Source organism: Pteronotus mesoamericanus, unplaced genomic scaffold (genome assembly GCF_021234165.1).
Source record: "Pteronotus mesoamericanus isolate MK-2021 breed Mesoamerican mustached bat unplaced genomic scaffold, CSHL_Meso_final contig_2, whole genome shotgun sequence".
NCBI classification, from domain to species: Eukaryota; Metazoa; Chordata; class Mammalia; order Chiroptera; family Mormoopidae; genus Pteronotus; species Pteronotus mesoamericanus.
The window spans coordinates 21842087-21860078 of NW_026555084.1; the positions used below are offsets into that span (position 1 = coordinate 21842087).

At 41.9% G+C, this 17992-nt stretch overlaps 4 protein-coding genes across 6 annotated transcripts in view; all 4 read right to left on the reverse strand.

Annotated features, from left to right (window-relative positions):
* Positions 1-17992, reverse strand: part of LOC129066597 (protocadherin gamma-C4) — a 144482-nt gene that overhangs the window by 91264 nt on the left and 35226 nt on the right. The gene's annotated exons all lie outside the window — the stretch shown is intronic.
* On the reverse strand, positions 1909-4516 carry LOC129066737 (protocadherin gamma-A8-like; the record flags this gene model as incomplete). The annotated part of the gene is made up of 1 exon (XM_054568576.1): positions 1909-4516. A coding segment is annotated over exon 1 (2502 nt), but the record flags the coding sequence as incomplete, so codon positions are not given.
* On the reverse strand, positions 6367-8952 carry LOC129066600 (protocadherin gamma-B4-like). Its single transcript, XM_054568300.1, is given in 2 exon segments — positions 6367-6840; positions 6842-8952. Coding segments are annotated over 2 exon segments (2412 nt in total). The 5' UTR covers positions 8780-8952.
* On the reverse strand, positions 10909-13761 carry LOC129066598 (protocadherin gamma-A7-like). The gene is given in 2 exon segments (XM_054568298.1): positions 10909-11420; positions 11423-13761. Coding segments are annotated over 2 exon segments (2466 nt in total). The 5' UTR covers positions 13398-13761; the 3' UTR covers positions 10909-10929.

Here is a 17992-nt window from a genome sequence, read left to right on the forward strand (position 1 = left end):
CAATACTGTTAAAATTACTGGTAAAGTTTTACAATTTTGTGCCAATCCTCAAACATCTCCTCCTTCTGATAATATCAATACTCTCTTTATAAGAAATAATTTCTTATTACTCTCCTGACTCCTCAGGAAGTATTTGTTCAGTAAAAACTATCCTTATGATATTGCCAAGGCACGATTTACTCTCTTCTTCCCATCTCAAAATTACTTGGCTTATGTTCTACCCAATATAGTATGTAAGTTCATTCTTAAAAGTTACCAGAGAAGTGTTTATCTATTCTTCAATATAAACTCACAAAGGGATATTCCAATATGCTGCATTACTTTCGTATTTATGTACCTATGATATACTGAAGTAATGACTTTGAAACTGGAGCAATTGAGCTCATGATAAGTATTTTTAAATAAATTTACTGAATATAGAGACATTTTTTCTAATCACTTTACTTCATTTCAATTTTTTGAAAGTTAATGAACATTTTGACCAAGAGTAAGGATTTTATTTTTTATTAAGGCAACTTTCCACATACTTTTTAAAATTGCAAAGTGTCAATAATACAGCTCTTCCCCTAAATGACTGTGCACCCAAACATTACAGAAAATAGAAAGTTAACTCCCACCCACTGTATATGCAAAATAGGAGGGCTCACTGTACCATCCTTGGCAAATGCCTTCTATATTACTAACAAATGAATTATTGTATTTTCTACTTTCACCTGATGACAAATCAGAGGTTAGCTTCATTAAAATGCTATAACATGACATGCAAAATACACACACATTGTTCAGACAGGATCATATTTAGCTGAACTGATTACCTTGTTTAGAATTTGTATACATGAAATTTCTATTCTTTAAACCTACATTCTCAAACTCTCTTACTGTAGCACTCAGCACATTTCACATAACTGCACCATCAAAACAGCTCATTGGAATTCTACTGAAACATGGTCTTCTGCATTTTACAAAAGTCTATTTTAACAGTTTAAAATTACATTTTATTTCAAATCTGATTTTGTTGGTTTGTTTTTGGGGAAGGGGCAATGGCTATTTTAGACTTTAGATTCCATGTCTCTATTTTTATGAGCCTGAGTGACCACTGACACACACACTCAACATTTAGAGACCAGTCAAACCTACCACCACAATCCACCATTGAAAATATGTTTACATTTTGAGCCCTAGTTGGTGTGGCTCAGTGGAGTGAGTGCTGCCCTGTGAACCAAAGGGTCCCTGGTTTGATTACCAGTGTAGGGCACTTGCCTGGGTTGCAGGCCAGGTTCCCAGTAGGGGGTGCACAAGATGCAACCACACATTGATGTTTTTCTCTCTTTCTCCCTCCCTTCCCTTCTCTAAAAATAAATAAAATATTTTTTAAAATAAAAAATATGTTTACATTTTGAAATATAAGAAGCATAAAAGTTTTGAAGGGTACTAATGTGTACATGGGGATCAGAAAAGAGGTTTTAAGTGAAGGAATCTTTCAGAGCTTAGTTTTAGGCTCAGACCCTAAACACAATGCTAAAAGTTCTGTGATGTATTTTATTTCTACTAAGATAATCCAGGGATTTAGGAGTCTCAATAATTTCCCCATAGTTTTAATATAGGAACATATATATTCCTATATATAAAACAAACTTACTTTCTGTGGTTGGGCAACTACTTCTTAAGTCAATGAATGATTAAGTGATATAGTAAAATATGGAAGGCTTTAAAAGGTTGAGAGTTCATATTTAAACAGTTGTGTCCAATCTTTTGGAAAGCAAATGAAGCAAACCATGATAATTAGAGCTCAATTTTATAATATCACCACTAAGATAACCCCCAAATTTTGTGGTATACTTTAAAAATATTTTAAACTTTCTTCACAGTATGTGCTTCAAAACACATAAATTTATGTTTTTAATTCCTCAGAAATAAATGTAAACAAAAAACTGAACTCACCTGAACAGAAGCAGCCTCATCCTTACCTTCATGAAAATCTATGGATGTCAACAAAGAATCAGGTTTTTCACAGCTCTCCTGGCTTATGAGTGTGTCTGCATAATTGGGCTGTGGGAAGATAAGGTGACTCTTCCCTGAGTCTGCAGTGAGAGAGACCTCATGGGAATAGGTCTGCAGGAAAGCCTGTACTCCTTCCACACCCACAAAACTTGAGGCTGGCAGGCCCACCAACTTTCTTCCTGAAGGCTGGAGCAGACTAGACTTGTGCCATCTCCATAGTCTGAGAGCCAGTAGCACAACCACAAAGGCAAGGAAGACACAGGAGACAATGGCCACGGCCACCACCAGGTACAATGTGAGGTCTGAATCATCAGAGGTTGTGGGGTTCTTGATGTTGCCTAGGTCAGCTAAGACATCTGGGATGCTGTCAGCCACGGCCACCGTGAGCATGACTGTGGCTGAGAGGGGAGGCTGTCCGTGGTCCTGGACCACCACCACCAGGCTCTGCTTGAGCGCGTCTCTGTCCAGCAGGGCGCGCGCAGTGCGCACCTCGCCCGTGTGCAGCCCCACCACGAAGAGCCCTGGCTCGCTGGCCTTGAGCAGGCGGTAGGACAGCCAGGCGTTCTGGCCTGAGTCTCTGTCCACTGCCACGACCTTGGTCACCAGGTAGCCAGGCTCTGCGGATCGGGGTGCTAGCTCCACCCCAGTGGAACCATCGGTGGGGAGCGAGGGGTACAGAATTTCAGGCATGTTGTCATTCTGGTCCAGAATGAACAGACTTAGTGATACATTGCTACTGAGTGGAGGGTCCCCATTGTCCCTGGCAATCACCAGTACCTGTAAGTCTCGGATCTGCTCATAGTCGAAGGAACGCAGCGCATACAGTACACCGGTGTCAGAGTTGATCGAGATATAAGAGGAGAGAGGTGCCCCCATGATGGTGTCCTCCATCAGAGAATAAGTGACCTGGGCGTTCTGGCCACTGTCAGGGTCGTGGGCAGTCACAGAGAAGATGGAAGCTCCTCTGGGGTTGTTTTCCAGGATATAGGCTGAGTAGGAGGCATGAGAGAAAGTGGGTGGATTGTCGTTGGTGTCTGCCACATGTAGTGTGATATGAGTTTCAGTAGATAGAGGTGGGGTTCCTAGATCTGAGGCCATCACTGTGATATTGTACATGGAGATCTTTTCTCGGTCCAAGTATTTCCATGTCACTAATCTATAATAATTATCTATTGACTTTTCTAATTGAAAAGGTAAATTATCATGTATGTAACAGACAACTTGACCATTCTTCCCAGAGTCTCGGTCATGCACATTCAAGAAGGCAATTACTGTTCCAGGAAGAGTATTTTCCAAGACTGGGCTAAACAAAGATGTAACAACCACTTCAGGTCTATTGTCATTTATATCTTCCACCGAAATGAGCACTTTGGTCCTTGCCTTCAACCCCCCACCATCTTCAGCTTGTATTTCCATTTCATAAAATGCACATTCTTCATAATCTAGACTCTTTGCTGTTGATATTTCTCCCGTGTTTTCATTGAGCTGGAATAATGGAGATTGTTTTTCACTGATTTTCCAGAATTTATATGCCACTTCCCCATTGGCTCCCTCATCCAGGTCACTAGCTCTTACAGTAAGCAGTAGGGTGCCAGGGGGCACGTTCTCTGGGACTGTCACTCGGTAAATCGGTTGAGCAAACACCGGGGCATTGTCATTCACATCCAACACTGTCACTTTGATGTGCACTGTGCTGGAGCGACGAGGTTCGCCGCCATCAGAGGCGATGAGCACCAGCTGGTGAGCAGCCTCTTCCTCGCGGTCCAGGGCGCGCTCTAGCACCAACTCAGGGTTTATAGTTCCGTCGTCTGCAGTTCGCACGTCCAGGGAGAAGTGGTGATTGGGGCTGAGCTGGTAGCTCTGCAGGGAATTCAAGCCCACATCTGGGTCAAAGGCCTCTGGGAGTGGATAACGTGTGCCAGGCACAGCGATTTCATTAATTTTTACTTCCAGACTTTCATCTTGGAATTTCGGGTTATTATCATTGATATCAGTGATTTCTATTTCTATCCCAAAAAGTCTTCCTCTATCCTCAGCCAGGATATTGACATTTACAAGACACCGAGGGCTCTGGGCGCAGAGCTCCTCCCTGTCTATCCTATCCGCGGTGACCAAGCTGCCACTTCTCTGGTTTAGAGCAAAAAGCTGTGACCTACCTCTGGAGATGATGCGGACTCCGTGCTTTGCCAGCTCTTGTGACTCCAACCCCAGGTCCTTGGAGATGTTGCCCACGAAGGATCCTTTGTCGCTCTCTTCTGGCACGGAGTAGTGAATCTGTCCCATCCCGATCTCCCACAGCGCGCCCAGGAGCGCGCAGAGCAGGACCAGCTCGCCGCGTCCTCCGTAATTCTTTGGAGCGGCCATTGTTCTTTCTCTATGGAATCCACTCAGAATCTTCATTGGGCACATGTGTCTTGTTTACCTTCGTGCTGCAGCTGCGGAAATCATCCTATGGAAAGCTGGAATGTCCCAAATTTAGGACGGAGTTCGCTGCAGCCCAGCGGTTGATTTGTGGGATCGGCAGGGTTTTGTGAGGTGGCAGCCCTGAATATCCGGATGGCGTTTCGTTACATTTATCTCCAAATTAGGTGAACAGCGGCGCTTAGAGCCCTAAACAGTTACTGCACCCACTTAGATCTGTGATACTATTTGCTAGATTACCGAGAAAAAAAAATACTACTTGCTTTTTACAATTTGTTTTGCATTTATTTGATTTGTCCCTGAATTCATACTTTAAAAGTAATTGCCAAGAGGCATGGGATGAAGGTTAAAGTTTCACAAAGTATTATAAAATGATTAGATTTGTGGGTTAGCATTACATTAAATTACGCTTCTGGAAGACATTTACTCTTTTAAAAACTAATTATTAAATTTTATTTATTATGCTCTAAGCTTGTTATAAATGTCTTTAAATAACTAAAAACTCCAGTCATTGCTGGCAATTAATTCACTCTTAGACTAAAATAGACTAATTAAAGATGATTGACTCAGAAGTTGTTTTATTTGTTTAAACTGATTCATCATTATAGTAAGATATCTACAGGTTTTTTGCTTTTTAATTTTTATTTAAAGGTCACATCAATAATGTTTCCTTTAGAAATTACACATTGATAATGTTTCAGATTAATATTATAAAATCTTAACAGGGTAAGTTCTTTTACTTTCAAGTTTTATCAGAGATTCTACTGTTTTCCTATTTTATTATTTATACTTTTTCTATTAAAAGACACTTTAAAGGTAAAAAATGAATTTAAAATGAAATCTCCAATCCATTCTTCCACCAATGAGAGGCTCAATTAAATTCTTAAGGTAGACATATGTCTAAAGCTACTTTTACCTCCATGAGTACTTTGATCAAATGAACCACAAAAAAATGAACATATAATTATCACCAAGGCATCAAAAAATGCCAATACAAACAAATGTCTCTTCATCAGTATGTAAAGTGAGCATTAACTGAAGCATTTGCTAAGGGAAATCTAGCAAAAGGCTGAAACAATGTATTATTGTGTATATATACTTGTTTACATATCGGGTTAGCAATTTTGTCTAGGGCTTGAGAAATTCAACTCTTTTTCTCCTAGAAATGGTAGAATAACTAGAAGACTTCTAGCTATATTAGTTTAAGGTTGCAAACCACTCCCCTCACACAGTTTAAAACACTCTTGGTTGATGAAAGAGTCTATAGAATAAGCTTCAATACAAATTAAGCCTGAAAAACCTGTGCTGCAAGTAGGGAGAACATACTTTTATCTTCCAATGAGCATAATGGACCTACTGCTAAGTCAATGGATTTTACACACAAACACACACACACATACACACAGTGTTTTGCACAGAGTTACAATGGGCCCATCCACATAAAAATTCAGGTTAAGATATATTATTCTAGGTGCTTTAGAAACAAAAGGGAAGTAAACATAAGATGCAAAACATCAGATTAGTATGGAAACCATAACAGTTAAATTCATTAAAAAATAACTAATTTTAGCTCATTTTTGCTCTAAAGGCTTACTTAAATGACTGCCTACTTTTACATTTACAGCATGTACAAGCTGGAAAAAAATTATCAAGCGATAGGAAGAAAAATTTAGGGAAAACTCTTGTAAGCTTTTATGAGAGAGCCTATAGAATTGCCTAGGTTTCCCTCTGCAGACAAAACCACATCCTCACTGTTTCCTAAATCTGAGCGTGGTAAGACATCCCTGAAAGACACATAATTGCTCCAATTTCAATCTTCCTTGAAGAATGATATGACAACTTTTTGACTGGCTACAACTTTCTTAAGACAACTTTTAGATTTGAAAATTGTATGCTTTCCTGAGAGTATGGAGAACTGAGTAAACCATAAGAAGCAGGTTATGCTTAAAGGAAACTCACCTGTTGGGAAGTGGACTCATTGGAATTACAAAGTGGAAATAAGGCCCCAGATGAATCACCACAAAGTATATCTTGTCCTGAACTCAACTGCTCCTTACATTTTAGAAAATTAAACTCTGTCTTTCCAGCTTGGGCAACGCACAGATTGTAGGAATAAGGTAGAGTCCCTTCACTGTAGATGGGGGGAACCACCGGTCCAGTCTTAGTGCAGAGACCGGGCTGAAAGCAGCTCCAGGTGCTGAGGCTGGAGGAGCGTCGCAGGCGCAGCGCAACCGCCAGAATCACGGCCAGGAGGAAGAGCACGGAGATCAAGGCCAAGGCCACCACCAGGTAAAACTGCAGCTCAGCCTGGGGGTCGGACGGCGCTGGGCGTTCGCTGAGGTCCGGCAGGGCCTCTTGGAGGCTGTCAGCGAAGACCAGGAGCAGCGTGGCGGTGGCCGAGAGGGGCGGCTGTCCCCCCGTCGCGCACCGCGACCAGCAGGCGCTGGCGCGCCGCGTCCCTGTCGCCCAAAGCACGCGCCGTGCGCACCTCGCCCGTGCGCAGCCCCAGGCTGAACAGGCCCGGCTCGCTGGCCTGCAGCACGTGGTACGACAGCCAGGCGTTGTGTCCCGAGTCCGCGTCCACCGCCACCACCTTGGTGACCAGGTAGCCGGGCTGCGCGGCGCGCGGCACCGTGTCGAAGAGCGCGGAGCCGTCGGGCCCCAGCGCCGGGTACAGCACCCTTGGCGCGTTGTCGTTGCGGTCGTCCACCAACACGCGCAGGCTGACGTTGGCGCCGAGCGCGGGCGAGCCCTGGTCGCGAGCCTGCAGCGTCAGCTCGACGGCGCGCAGCTGCTCGTGGTCGAAGGCGCGCTGCGCGAACACCACCCCGCTCTGCGCGTTCACGGACACGTAGGACGACAGCGCCCGCGGCTCCAGGTCGCTGGCCACGATGGAGTAGGAGACGTGGCCGTTGGGTCCCAGGTCGGGGTCGGAGGCGCTGACCTGCGCTATGGAGGCCCCGGGTGGATTGTTTTCTGGCACGTGGGTCAGGTAGGTGGACTGTTGGAAAACCGGAGCGTTGTCGTTGACGTCCCCGATGTGCAGGGTGAGGGTGGTGCTGGAGGAGAGGGGCGGTTTGCCCCTGTCGGTGGCTGTGATGGTAACCTTGTATTCAGGGATCTGTTCACGGTCTAGAACTCCATCTGTCACCAATTTATACGTGTTTCTTGAAGAAGTTAGCAATTTAAACGGAACATCACCTTCTAATTTACAAGTGACCTCTCCATTGTGTCCAGAATCCTTGTCATGGATTTTAAGTAAAGCTATGTATGTTCCCAGCCTGACATCCTCCATAATAAGATCTGGTAGAGACTGGAATATCACTTCTGGGATATTATCATTTACATCTAGGACTTCTATCTCCACAGTACATTGGGCAATCATTCCGCCACCATCCCTTGCTTCCAAAACTATGGAATACTCTTTGACTTCCTCAAAATCTAATGTGTTTCGAGTAATAATTTCCCCAGTAGTAGAATTCAGGTCAAACTGGGTTATCTGGCCTGCTTCAGGGAAAGAGAAGGTGATCTCTGCATTGACACCTTCATCCTGGTCGGTGGCCATCACTTGAATCGCAGTGGTGCCTGGGAACACGTTTTCCGGCAGACTTGTCCTGTATAGTTCTTGGCTGAACACCGGAGGGTTATCATTGGCATCAGTCACTAGGACTCGTATCTGTGTAGTGCTGCTTAGGGGTGGGTCCCCGCTGTCTAAGGCGGTCAACGTCAAGTGGTAGGACTTCTGCTCCTCCCGGTCTAAAGGCATCTTCAGTACTAGCTCAGGGTATTTACTACCATCTAATTTCTCCTTATTCACGAGTAAGAAGTGATCATTGGGACTGAGCTGGTAATTCTGCAGTGAGTTGGTACCAATATCTGCATCGTGGGCAGATCCTAAGATAAATCGTGCCTCAGGCTTTGTGGACTCACTTATTTGCAGCTCAAAGGGATTTTGCATGAATTTGGGGGTGTGATCATTAATATCCTCGATCTCCACGTTCACGTGGTAGAAGTTTAATGGATTTTCAGCAACAGCCTCAAATTCCAGGGCACAGACTGGCTTCTTCCCGCATATCTGCTCCCGGTCCAGCCTGCCGCTCACAAGTAACTGCCCGCGCTCTGCGCTCACAGTGAAGTAAGGCTTCTCTGAACTGACGCGCAGCTTTCGAGTCGGTAACTCGCGGACACTGAGTCCCAGGTCTTTGGCGAGGTTCCCCACCACCGAGCCCTCGGGCATTTCCTCGGGAATCCTGTAGCGGATCGGCTCAGAGAGCGCCGGGCAGAACAAAGACAGCAGGAGGGGAAAGAGCACTGGCCGCCGCTCAGCCCGGCCCCTGTCCCCAGCGCCGCTCCCCATCCCTCTCTGGCTCCCCTCAGCTTGCTCACCGGCCTGAAGACGCCGGATGACAAGTAATCTCTGTGTTGCCGATGTCCGGAGCTCCGAACAGGCTTTAGCTCCTGCGTGGGGGTCAGGGCTGCTTCTTTTCCAGAGGAGGAGGCGGTGGAAAGGCTCGCCCTAGCGAATCTGAGACGAGGAAAGTGAGCTGCGGCTGCGCGAGGCGATCGCCCTGCCAAGCTCTCCACCCTGGCCAACAGCGGCGCCCAGAGTCCGCGGTAGGAAACTGCAGCCTCTGCTGCTTCAGTCTAACCAGTTACAGTGATTACGAATATCATCGTGTGCCTGGCTGGAACAATTTTTATGTCTATACATTTAATAATATTTATACCATTAGAAAAGTCATTATCCCAGGTTTTAGGGAAATCACATAGATTTAGTACATAAATTGTTAACATAATTATTCCGCACTAGTAATAGAAAGATGACTATAACACAGACTTGCTCTAAAAGATCTGAGTACAGTAATTTTGAATACTTATTAATTGGAAACACACTGGATAAAGTTTTATGCTTCTTTCTTTGTTTTCCTTTACTTCTTGGGTACCGCAATGCTGATTCGCTTCAAATTTTTCAGAGAGCATCAGTAATGCTAAAATTGTCTTTAAAAGGGCACAATTTAGACTTACCATTAAATACCTATTCTTCGTCATTCAAGAAAATAATGTAACACAAAAGAGTCTATTCTTCTCCTTCCTACTGCACAATTATTTTCTTTTTATCAAATGTAACATCAATCCCCAAAGTTACCAGGAGAATAATATTTTGTCTTGCAACACAAAGTCACTATGATCTACTGCACTGAGGCATGGTTCCCATTCCTGTACTTATCTTACCTCCCATGATAACTTCAAATGAAGAAAATAGTTCCCAGAAAGTTGATTTGCAATAGCTCACTGAGTTTAGTGACAATTTCTTCTGTTTGTTTAAAAATATTTTTGAAGCCTCTAATAAATTGGATAGGTAAATTTTCTCTTTCAAAATACTCAGTAACTACATTTCTGCCTCACAAAGTGTCAGTAACACTGTCCGTTCCTCTAGCAATGGTACATCTGAACACTTCAGAATACACTAAATACACTCACATGGCTGCATAATTTCTTTATATGGAAAATACCAGCAAATACAACACTATGCTAGAGAGAAATGTTTAAATTAACACTCAAAATGTTCCAGTAAACAAGATGCTAATCAACTGATATATTGGGCTGTACTGAAATATTATAATTGGAGTATGGAAGTAGTAATTATTTCCAGATTAGGTTAGTTCTGATGGGGACTGAATTTTTCAGCAAATCCAATAAGTAAATTACCACTACTGGTCTCGGACGAGTATGTGAGATATTTGTTTCATAAAGCCAACATTCCCAATATCCTACTTGAAGAACCCACAGTCACACTTCACATGGCTGTAGTACTAAAACCACACATAGAAATTTTGTGGTAAAGCATGTAACTGCCTATTTCACAAAATCCACTTATAATACTTGAAAAGACATTTTATTTACCATACTATTTTATTGGTTTTGAACAATGACCTTTGGTGTTGCATTAGACTCTATGTCTGTCAGTGTTATAGATCTTAGTGAAGTTTAATACACATTTTTTTCTTCAGCCATTTGCCCAACCTTTCACCAGACCCAACTTTAATAAGTAATTATGTTTTAAATAGGTCAGGAATCAAGTGAGGTATTTTAAGGTCATCAAGTTGAGGTACATGGAGGCAGAATCTAGACACAGAAAAAACTTAACACAATCTGCAAGAGCCTTTTATAGATCTAATCTAAAGAGAATCCTGAGGAGGTTTAACTTAGTACAATGAGAAAGACACAATTCATTTTCTTTTATAAACTACATGAATTAAGAACAATAAATGGAAAATAGGTGGAATGTATAAAAATGTGATAGTCCACTTCTTCACAATCTTGTCTATAGGCATTCACTATGGAAATGATACCAAATCCTACGTTTTTAAGTGTTCCATGTTAAAGTATGACTACTAAAACAAACCATTTAATACGCTTTTGCTCTTTAAAGTTTTTTCACCTTATCTTCAAAAGACTGGTTTTGCAAATAAAGATAATTACACAAAAAATAATTATCCGAGGATATCAAGATAAATGAATGACTGAACTCACCTGAATGCTTTGGGTTTCATCATTACATTCATGAAAATCTATGGGTGTTGACATGGGATCTATTTTCTCGCAGCTCTCCTGGCTGATGAGCGTGTCCGCGTAGTTGGGCTGCGGGAAGATCAGGTGACTCTTCCGCGAGTCTGCGGTCAGGGAGACCTGGTGCGAATACGTCTGCAGGAAGGCCCTCACCCCGTCCACGCCCACAAAGTGCGAGGCGGGCGCGCCCACCAACCCACCTCCAGAAGCCTGGAGCAGGCGCGATGCGGACCAGCGCCGCAGCCTGAGCGCGAGCAGCACGATGACAAAGGCGAGAAAGACGCAAGAGACAGCGGCCACCGCCACCACCAGGTACAGCGTGAGGCCTGAGGCATCGGAGTGGTGCGGGACCTCCAGGCTGCCTAGCTCTTCCAAAACATCTGGGATGCTGTCAGCCACGGCCACCGTGAGCGTGACAGTGGCCGAGAGGGGGGCTGGCCGTGATCCTGGACGGCCACCACCAGGCTCTGCTTGAGCGCGTCTCTGTCCTGCAGGGCGCGTGCAGTGCGCACCTCGCCCGTGTGCAGCCCCACCACGAAGAGCCCTGGCTCGCTGGCCTTGAGCAGGCGGTAGGACAGCCAGGCGTTCTGGCCTGAGTCTCGGTCTACTGCCACGACTTTGGTCACCAGATATCCGGGTTCTGCAGAGCGGGGGGCCAGCTCCACGCCTGTGGAACCATCTGTGGGGATGGCAGGGTACAGGATCTCTGGCACGTTGTCGTTCTGGTCCAGCACGAACAGACTCAGTGACACATTGCTGCTGAGCGGCGGGTCTCCGCTGTCATGTGCAGTCACTCTCAATTGCAAGTCATGGAAGTGCTCATAGTCGAAGGAGTGCAAGGCATACAGGACACCAGTGTCAGAGTTGATGGAGACATAGGAGGATAGAGGTGCCCCCTGGACAGTGTCTTCATCCAGGGAGTAGGTGATGTGGGCGTTCTCATTGCTGTCAGGGTCGTGAGCAGTCAGAGAGAATATGGAGGCCCCTCTGGGGTTGTTCTCAGGGACATAGACAGAGTAGGAGGAGTGGGGAAAGGAAGGTGGGTTGTCATTGGTGTCTGCCACCCTCAGCGAGATGTGAGTTTCTGTGGACAAGGGTGGGGTTCCACCATCTGTGGTTTTCAATGTGATGTTGTACTCAGAGAGTATTTCTCGGTCTAGGTTTTTTGCTGTCACCAATCTATAATAATTGTCTATTGATCTTTCTAACTTAAAAGGCATGTTTTCTGAAATAGTGCAGGTCACCTCGCCATTCTTCCCAGAATCTTGGTCTTGAAGGTAGAAAAGAGCAATTACTGTTCCAGGAGGAGTGTCTTCAGGGATCAAGCTGCTGACAGATGTTATAGTCACTTCTGGAGCATTGTCATTCATATCTAAAATGGTGATCAGTACTTTAGCCCTTGTCATACTACCAGAACCATCTTGAGCCTGAACTTCCATTTCATAGTAGCTGGATTCTTCATAATCTAGGCCTTTTAAAGTTGATAATTCTCCTGTATGGGAGTTCAGTTGGAATATCTGTAGAATTTTTGGAGTCATTTTCCAAAAAGAGTATGTCACTTCCCCATTGACTCCCTCATCTAGGTCGATAGCATTTACTGTGAGCAGTCTTGTGCCCACTGGCACGTTCTCAGGGACAGTTACTTGGTACTGGGGCAAAGAGAAGACTGGTGCATGATCATTCACGTCCAGCACTACTACCTGGATGCGGGCTGTGCCAGATAAGGGTGGGTCACCACCGTCAGAGGCTGTGAGGAGCAGGTGGTGAACCGCCTCTTCCTCCCGGTCCAGCGCTTGCTCCAGCACTAATTCCGGATATTTAGTTCCATCGTCCCCAGTTTGCACAACCAGGGAGAAGTGGCGATTGGGGTTGAGCCAGTAGCTCTGGAGGGAATTCGTGCCCACATCCGGATCCCTAGCCTCTTTTAATGGAAACCGTACCCCAGGAGCTGTATTCTCCATTATTTTTACATTCATTTCTTCAGTTAAGAACTTAGGAGCATTGTCATTAATATCCATTATTTCCACTTCTATAGGGTAAAGATTCATTTTATCTTCCATCAGGATATTAAAACTCACCAGACACCGTGTGCTCTGAGTGCAGAGCTCCTCCCGGTCTATTCTGCCCGCGGTGACCAAGCTGCCACTCGGTTTATTCAGAGAGAAAAGCTGCGTCCTACCTCTGGAGACGATTCGGGCTCCGCGCTCCGCCAGCTCCTGGGGCTCCAGCCCCAGATTCTTGGCGATATTACCCACAAATGACCCTTTGTCTGTCTCCTCCAGCACAGAATAGAGAATGTGTCCTGCTGAAACCTCGCTCTGGGTCCCCAGGAGAATAGAGAGCAGGATGAATCCTCTGTAATCCCGGCCCCTCTTTGGAGCCGCCATTGTTGTGCTGCAGGTCATTAGATCCTGGACTACCTGTCGTGTTTCTGGGTGTTGGTGTGTCGCAGTGGAGTGCTCTGTATTCGGAAAAGGAGCCCCAAATCCAGTAGACTAGAGGTCTGAATTTGGTGCCTCCTGGAAAAGAGTTTGTTTCAGCCTGGTGTTTCTTTGCGCTGTAAAACTCAGTAGTTGCCGGCGGATCTTTTTCTCCTGGTTGGTGAACAGCGGCGCTCAGAGTCCTTGCTATGTTACTGCACCGTATTAAAGCAAAATAATTGATTTTTCAGAAAAGTTGTTTTGTTCTTCAAAATTCTTCCGTTTATATTTCTTTAATCCACATACAACCGACATCATTTAAAAATTGATTTTAAGAAACTGAATTGATGTGACAATATTCACGTGTGAGCATTTATTAATCTCTGTTTTTTCAAAATTCTTTGGTTTGCATTGCAAGTTTGAAATAACTCTTGGGTACTACCTCACACTTTATTACATATAGAGAAAAAAAACCAAGCCATTACAGGTGAAAATAAAAGAGCATGATTTATTTTGAAAATGTGTGTGTATACATAGGAAAGATGTTATATAGAAAATGTTTATATCAAAGTAAAAAGAATTTATTCAATGCCGTTGAACACATACTGTGCTCTAGACACCACCATGTACAACTCAGAGAATCAAAATTTTCTTTAAAATTTTAAGAGGTAATTTAATAAAGTTTTTGATTGGATGGAACTTTGGAGATGGTTTAGTCCAATGCATTCATTTTAAAGGTTTTTAAAAATGAGAGGGCATTGCCTTGTCCTGGACTATGTAATAGTCAAACCAAGGTTAGAATATGGATATCTTCACTCCCAGTCTTCCGAGGGAAAAAGAGGAATCATCGTTGGCCTTAGTTGCTATTTTATGCTCAAAAAGTGCTGTGAAAGATGAGAATCCAAGCAGCAACAGTCAGCTATAGAAGCCACACATTTTGTACAAAAGGCTGAAATAAGCAGAGCTTCTGCTGGTGGTGGAAATATTTCTTCATAAGAAAGTGGGTTTGGCTCCTTTTTTTTTTCATTGTACAATTCAAATAACCATCCTACCCTATTCTAGAATAATTGAAGACAGCTTTTAAGCATACTTGTGGGACTGTCCTGAGAGGATCCTTAAAAGTATTCATTTCTTCACTGATGTTAATTAAGTGAAGCTCAGTTGTTGATTGATCTGAGATTACTCTTATCTGGTAGAAATAAAAAAAAAAATGTGCCTTCCACATAGTTGCAGGGGAAAAAAAAGAGTGACATGTTTTGGAAAAAAGACCTAACAAGACAGCCTTGCTTTGTAAATTGTATTTGTCCCCAGGGGTGTAGCTAGCAGCACCAGGAGGAGGAATCAGAGGTAACACTGAAAATGATTAGCTTAGTTGGTGTTCTCTGATGGCATTACTCCAAAATATAGGGAATAGTTTGAATTAAATGTTGTTTCATTCTGTCAAAATAATAGTCACTTTTGCTTTCACCAAGCAGGTAAATGAACTCTTTGATTAAGGGAACCGATATGAATATTACAGATTAATTCCACAAACAGGAGTTAAATGTTGTTTGTTTAGTAGTAATTTTGAACTTCTTGCTCATGTAAGCAAAGTATATGGTCACCAAAGATCACAAGTACTTGCAGACATTTGCAAACATACTTTCATGTCTGGATATTATAGCTCTTAATGCCATGGTCTTTTTCTATCTGATGCTTTAAAACTCATAATGTCATCATATATTTCTCTCTTATTCTACTATTTCTTAAAGGTCTCAATTAACATTACTTCTGGGCACCTTTCTTGGAGTTAAAAAATAAGCCCTGGCTGGTGGGGCTCAGTGGACTGAGTGCTGACCTGTGAACCAAAGGGTCATCAGTTTGATTCCCAGTCAGGGCACATGCCTGGATTGCGGACCAGGCCCCAGTAGGGGGCATGAGAGAGGTAACCACACATAGATGTTTCTCTCTGTCTCTTTCTCCCTCCCTTTCCCTCTCTCTAAAAATAAATAAAATCTTAAAAAATAAATAAACAATATCTAAACAAATGAGATTTAGACATACTCTGACATAAAGTATACTAGACATAAAGTATAGACATAAAGTATACTAGAGCACTACAGTGTGCTTAAATATAAGCCTACTATCTAGTCAAAAGAATTTTATAGTTTTATTTTTAGAATTTTATAGTTTTTATTTTTGGAATTTTAAAGTTTTAAAGGGAGTATGTTATTGATGAAGTTTCGGGGCAGAATCTTGACCTTCATTTGCTTACTTGCATTAAAAAATTATGTGGAAAGTCTCTTTGACTTTCCAGGCATTAAATTATCTTCTCCTCTTACTTAATGGACATTTTTTTTTAAACTGAAGAACCATTTGTTTTGACTTCTGTTTAGGCTGTCATTCCCAGGCAAAGATACTGGTATTTTCCAATGATTGTCTCTGAGATTTTACTCCTTCCTTTTTGATAACTGGCAATTCAACATAATTTGATCAGAAACTGGTGGTTTTCACAGATAATAAAATAACCCAATTATTTGGTAGATTTTTTTCCTCTGATGCTTCAAAATTCAGTATATGCTTAAAATCTCAGATTGCCCATCTTATTCATATAACTTGTACTGTACATAGGTCAAAGAGCCTTATTTAGTCAGAACTTAGCAAAATACATGGTTGTCAGGATTTAATACTTGGTCAGTCCACATGAATGAGTTCCCATTGTGAGAGTAGAATCTGATAGATTTTCTGTCAGTAAAATATTTTGTTTAAACAAAAGGGTCACAAGCATCTCAGACAAGAGAGTAAAAGAAACCAACCTACTGTCTCAGTTAGTGATCAGAGAACAAAATAAATCATTGTACTATTAATGAAACTGATAGTTTGTGAGTGTTGCTTATAACAATGAAGGTTCAAGATGTACCATATTTTCCTTTGTATAATGCGCATCTATGTTTTTTGTGCCCATTATACATGGAAGTATTATACCCATGGCATGTAATCATTATACCCATATATAATGTGCATCCTTATTTTTCCCTAAAAAAAATTTGGGCAAAAAGTGCATTATTCATGGCAAAATATGGTAGTTGAAATCATCCAGAACTGGTGATATAATAAAATAACATTTACACTTTCAGAGTGTATGTAATAAATCATAATACTTGTATGAGACAATTTGGTTCCCTTGACCAAAACCCAAGATTCAAGTTCTTTAAAATTATCATTTAGTATTAAATTCTGATTAAAATCATCAAAGAATTATATCAAAAAATTCCACGCAGATCAGATTTGAAAATGTGTATGACTGGAGTCTCTTGGCTAGTCATATACATTTGAATTCTTGAAAGAAATAATTCTACAACTGCCAAAATGTAATTACCACAATATTGATTTAGAAAAACATGTATTACCCTTAGAAGATAATTTAAGGACATTAACTCAATCAGCCTTTACGAAGACTGACAATTTCAGGTTACAGAAGAAGTTCTCATTCATTTTCAAAGTATCTTCTCAAGTGTTTACTCCACATGTGAAGTTGCTTATTTTAGATGCACAAGTGACCAATGTATTACTTATCAGGTCATAGAATACTACAGCTCATAACTGGAACAGAACTTATCATGTAGTTCAACAATTTAACAAATTATATTTTCCTAGTATTCTGTTAATTCCATGGTCATCAGCTTTTGAAGAGTGCCAATAATAGAATTTTTTACCTCCTTAGCAATCCATTTTCTGATAAAACAACTCAATATCTCAAAACTTTGCTTTTTTATTTCCTTACTCATCAGTCCATAGTTGCAATGACACCTTTGGGCCACAGTGTATTAGATAAATTATTCTTTCAAATGACAACCCTCCTTTTTTTAAATATTTGAATAGAGTTCCTACATGACAGGACATTATTTTATTTAGGTTAAATATACTAATTACTTAAATCCTTATTTGAACACATAGTCTTCATTCTTCCATTCACTAGTCACTTCTCTATTTTTAGAGATACATCCTATAAGTAGAGACTAATGAACATATTTTAAAGTTTATTTTAATTTTTAAATACTGTCAAGCACACAGATTGCAGAAGGCATTGTAGTACGCATACAGCATCAACACATATATTTATTTATTAGCAATCTAGTAATTGCAATTTGGTGATGTCAGTAAATATGCTACTTTATGGTTTAAAAAACTTTTAGGCAATTATTTTATTATATTTTATTTCCCCATAATTTCTGTGAGGTACATAAGACAAGTCTTTTAAAATTTATTTTAGTTTGAGAACTATAGATATTGGCACTTGCCCAAGATGAATAACAGACAGTACTTGGGATATTAGTCAGGTCTTCAAACACCAGTGATTAGATCTTCCCAATTACTTTAATCTTTTATATAGATAATGTTTGGTTCATAAGTAGTAAAGGGGAAAATATCTCTCACAGATTTCCATAATTTTAGAAAATAATCGCTATTAAGTAAAACTAGGGGAAACCCCAAGATATTGATCCTCTTTGAGACTGCAATTCAGTATTTTTCATGTTAGAAAAATAATCTGATGGCCTTGGCTGGTGTAGCTCAGTTGGCTGGAGCATCATCCAGTAAAC